At 58.6% G+C, this 3812-nt stretch overlaps 1 protein-coding gene across 2 annotated transcripts; it reads left to right on the forward strand.

The window, feature by feature from the left end:
• Window positions 1-6: 6 nt before the first annotated feature.
• On the forward strand, window positions 7-3224 carry TRMT12 (tRNA methyltransferase 12 homolog). 2 transcript variants are annotated; one of them, XM_010715229.2, is made up of 7 exons: window positions 7-336; window positions 454-613; window positions 686-884; window positions 968-1118; window positions 1194-1303; window positions 2167-2324; window positions 2396-3224. In XM_010715229.2, exons 1-7 carry the CDS (start codon window positions 272-274, stop codon window positions 2840-2842), a joined length of 1290 nt encoding a protein of 429 aa, XP_010713531.1. In that variant the 5' UTR covers window positions 7-271; the 3' UTR covers window positions 2843-3224. The 2 variants fall into 2 exon arrangements, with proteins under 2 accessions (XP_010713531.1, XP_019473705.1); XM_019618160.1 differs by having other exon boundaries at window positions 2402-3224.
• The last annotated feature ends 588 nt before the right edge of the window (window positions 3225-3812 follow it).

The following is a 3812-nucleotide window of genomic DNA, read 5'->3' on the forward strand; positions in this document are numbered from 1 at the left end:
GGCCTTGAGACATCATCCGCCGGGTCCGCTGTGCCTTGGTGCCCTCCACCCCTGGGTGCCACATCCATTGGCGCCCCCCATCCCTTAACGTCCCCCAATTCTGAGCCCCCCCATCCCTCGGTGCTCCCTCCCCTTGAATCCCCTGTCCCTGAATGACCCCCATGCCCACGCAGCCCCATCTCCCTTGTGCCCCCTCCGAGCTCAGCACTCCCACATCCCACACGCAGGTGCCACGTTCCTGTTGGCCATCCGTGTCTCTTCGTCCCCTGCAATGGCTTCTGGGGGTGGCACCATCCCCGCGCTGGTCACGGAGCCGCGTTTTGCCCAGCACTTGAGGTGAGCTGGGAGGGAGCCGAGGTTCCCTGAGGTGTCCCCACACTGTGCTCTGGCTGCAGCGGGACTGGGGAGGCTACAGGGGGGGAAGGAATGCGTAAGGCGGCCCTGGCCCTGCAGGCAGCGTTTGGAAGAGGCCCAGCTCTTGGATATCCGGTACCGGCTGCAGAAGGTGCCAGGGGGCAGCGTGGCTCTGCCTGTGCTGGAGGGGAAGGCAGCGGAGCAGTGGCTGCAGGACAACGAGCTGCAGGGGCCGTCCTGCCGGCTGCTCTGGATCCAGGTGGGCACAGCCCTGCATTGCCTCCCAAGCACAGGTTCAGGCTGGTGGCCTCACACCGTGTCCCTCCCGCAGGACCCTGTCCCCTCAAAGGCCGCCAGCGTGCAGCCGCCTGCCCAGAAGCTGCGCTGTGAGCTGCGCCGGCTGCTGCTGAAACTGGGAGAGAGCTGGTCAGAAGAGCTGGAGTGCGATGTGCCCCGCACCTGGCAGCGGCATGGAGACTTGGTTCTGCTGAGTGAGGACAGCTTCAGTGCTGCGCTGTGGGCGAAGCTGGGTGAGCAGAGTGGAGCTGCCCACAGAGCTGCTATGGGGGTGCTGCTGGCATCTCCCAGTGCTCCCAGCATGGCTGCATTGCAGGCCCTGTGCTCTGGGAGACGGTCGCCTCGGCTTTGGGTGCACAGCGCCTGGCCAAGCGAGGACGGGTGTTGCCAGACAAGATGCGCTCCCCCAGTGTCACCCTGCTGCTGGGCCACAACAGCTGGGTGGAACATGTGGACAATGGCATTCGGTAGGAGGAGCGGTGATGTGGAGCGTGGCATTGAAGCTGGGAGAGGGAGCTGCTCTCAGTGGTGGTGTCTCCCAGGTACACGTTCGATGTGACAAAATGTATGTTCTCCCCGGGTAATATCACGGAGAAGCTGCGAGTGGCCTCGATGCAGTGCTCTGGGGAGGTGCTGGTGGATCTCTATGCAGGTAATAGCCCTTGGGGGTGGTGGAAGGGTTCTGCAGGGCAGGTAGAGAGCAGTGATGCAGGTGCTGATGGCATCCAGATGGATGTGGAACAGTATTAACTGCATGAGGAATGAAATGGGTTGGAAAAATGGTCTGGGACCTGTCTTAGAGTTTCTGCCCCATCTGGAAGTCATCAGCACTGCTGTCCTTCCTGGGACCACATTGGATGCTTGGGACAACCTTGTGCTCAGGCTCTGCAGAGCACTATTCTGTAATTAGTGCTGCTCACAGGAACCGTCTGCATCCAGTGGGAAGATTTGTCCTCTCTTTGAACCTGGAGGTTGTTTCTGAAAATGTTCTGAGTATATTGGGTGTGATGTGCTTCTGTAACCAGCTATTGCTAACTGAAGCAAACAACTGGTCTGTCTTCTCCTTTGCTATGAATGCCTGGTGACATGGCATCAGGCTTCTGTGTGTGGAGAGCTCTGTTCTGTATGTAGGAAAATCAGCATTTCCTATTTGTGCTACAGAAAGAAAACGGCACTCACAGAGTTGCTCTTGATCAATTAAAACAAACACCAGACTTGACACTTCCACATAGGCTGGGAGCAGAACAGGATAGCAGAATTAACAGGTAAAGACAGACCATAAAATAAGTTTCTCTGTAAACATTTTTGAAGATGAATTTTGGTTTTATGGGATGAGAGAGAAATGGAAGTCCATTTTGCAGGCATTTCCCCAATACCTGGGGTAGTTCTACCCCAAGCAGAGCAGATGCATAGAGCTAAGGGTGGTTACCCACATCCTAAGCTGCCTCTGGGGAGAACAGACCACAGGGGGTATCTGCCCTGTGCCCTCTTTTCTGCTACCTCCTCTGTCCCCAGGGATTGGGTACTTCACACTACCATACCTGGTTCACGCGGCTGCTGCCTTTGCCCATGCCTGTGAGTGGAACCCACACGCCCTGGAGGCCCTGAGGAGGAACCTGGCACTGAACGGTGTGCAGGACCGCTGCCAGATCCACGCTGGGGACAGCAGGCAGGTGGGCAGCACCCCGGGTGTGGGGCTCTGCCCTTCTGTGGGCCCCGTTCACCATCCTTCTACTCCTCCCAGCTGCAGCTGAGGGATGTGGCTGACCGGGTGAACCTGGGACTGATCCCCAGCTCTGAGGAGGGCTGGCCCGTGGCCTGCCGCGTCCTGAAGAAGGGCACGGGAGGGGTTCTGCACATCCACCACAATGTAGAGGCTCGCCCCGTGCCTCCTGTTCTGAAGGATGAGCAGAGACTCCCAGAGGAATCCAGCTCTCAGCAGGAGGATGAAGAACACCGGGGCTCCGAGGAGACAGAGAGCAGTGGGCGGGAAGAGCTGACAGCCAGAGTCAGGCCTGAGTGGCGGAGCTGGGCTGAAGCAGCTGCTGCACGGATCCGGGAGCTGCTGACTGAGCTGCACAGCCAGCCATGGCAGACCAGCATCCTGCACATTGAGGCAGTGAAATCCTACGCACCCCATGTGCATCACGTTGTGCTGGACCTTGAATGCCGCCCAACGCCGCCTGCCTAGCTGGCCACGGGGCCCCAGCATGGCTCCAGGTCTGAATTTTGCCATCTGGATGTGGTTTACATCCCGTGGTCCCAGGTGGCAGCAGTGACCAGCAGCAAGCCGGGCCCCTGCCATCCCTGCACCTTGCCCAGGGCTGCTGTGCAAGGAGAGCTGTGCTCAGCTGAGCTGCACAGGGACCATGTGATGGCAGAGGATGGGGCTGAGGATGCCCATAGTCCCACCCCAGCTCTGCCTACTGCCGCCCAGTGCAGGGACATCGCACTGCCTTGGATGTGTGCTGGCACTTTCAACCCCATTTTCACATGGAAGAGCTGCAGGGCCAAATAAACCTCAGCGTTTGTGCTGGGCTTTGTTTTGGTGTGTCAGGTGCATGCTCTATTAGGTGGGTTTTTGTTGTGTTTTTTTTTTTGTTTGTTTGTTTTGTTTGTTTTGTTTTTTCTTTTTTTCTTTTAATGCTGAAAGCAGATCTGTTCTGCTTCATTCATTCCTCTTCCCTTTTTTTTTTTCTTTCCCTCCCAGAAATAAAGGTGTTTCCCCATCTCCCTAGCCGGTGTCTAGTGAAAATGCAATCATAACTGACAGCTCAGAGGAGGCACGGTACCACGGACTGGGACGGGCTGAGCAACGTAGAAAAGAGCAAAGCAACATTCTTCATCCTCTCTCCTGGAGCCTGCCCGTCGGTTCCCAGCAGTGCAGGCGCCGATGGGCTCCGTGGCAGCTCCTGTGTGCTCTCAGGGAGGAGCCGCTTACCCCGATAGGGCTGCGGAGGGCACCCCGGAGCTCCGGGCACGGCTGCGTCCGGGGCCGGGGCGGCTGTTTGCGGACGGCCTCATAAATCCGTGTGTCAATAGAACCGGGGCGTGCCGCCGCGAGGGCTGAGGAGGCGGTAGGAGGGAACGGAGCGAGGCCGTGGCCGGCGAAAGCGAACCGCGAGTCCGCTCCTGGCCGTGGGGCCGCCCCATGGGGCCGG

This window comes from Meleagris gallopavo, chromosome 9 (assembly GCF_000146605.3).
Source record: "Meleagris gallopavo isolate NT-WF06-2002-E0010 breed Aviagen turkey brand Nicholas breeding stock chromosome 9, Turkey_5.1, whole genome shotgun sequence".
NCBI lineage: Eukaryota > Metazoa > Chordata > Aves > Galliformes > Phasianidae > Meleagris > Meleagris gallopavo.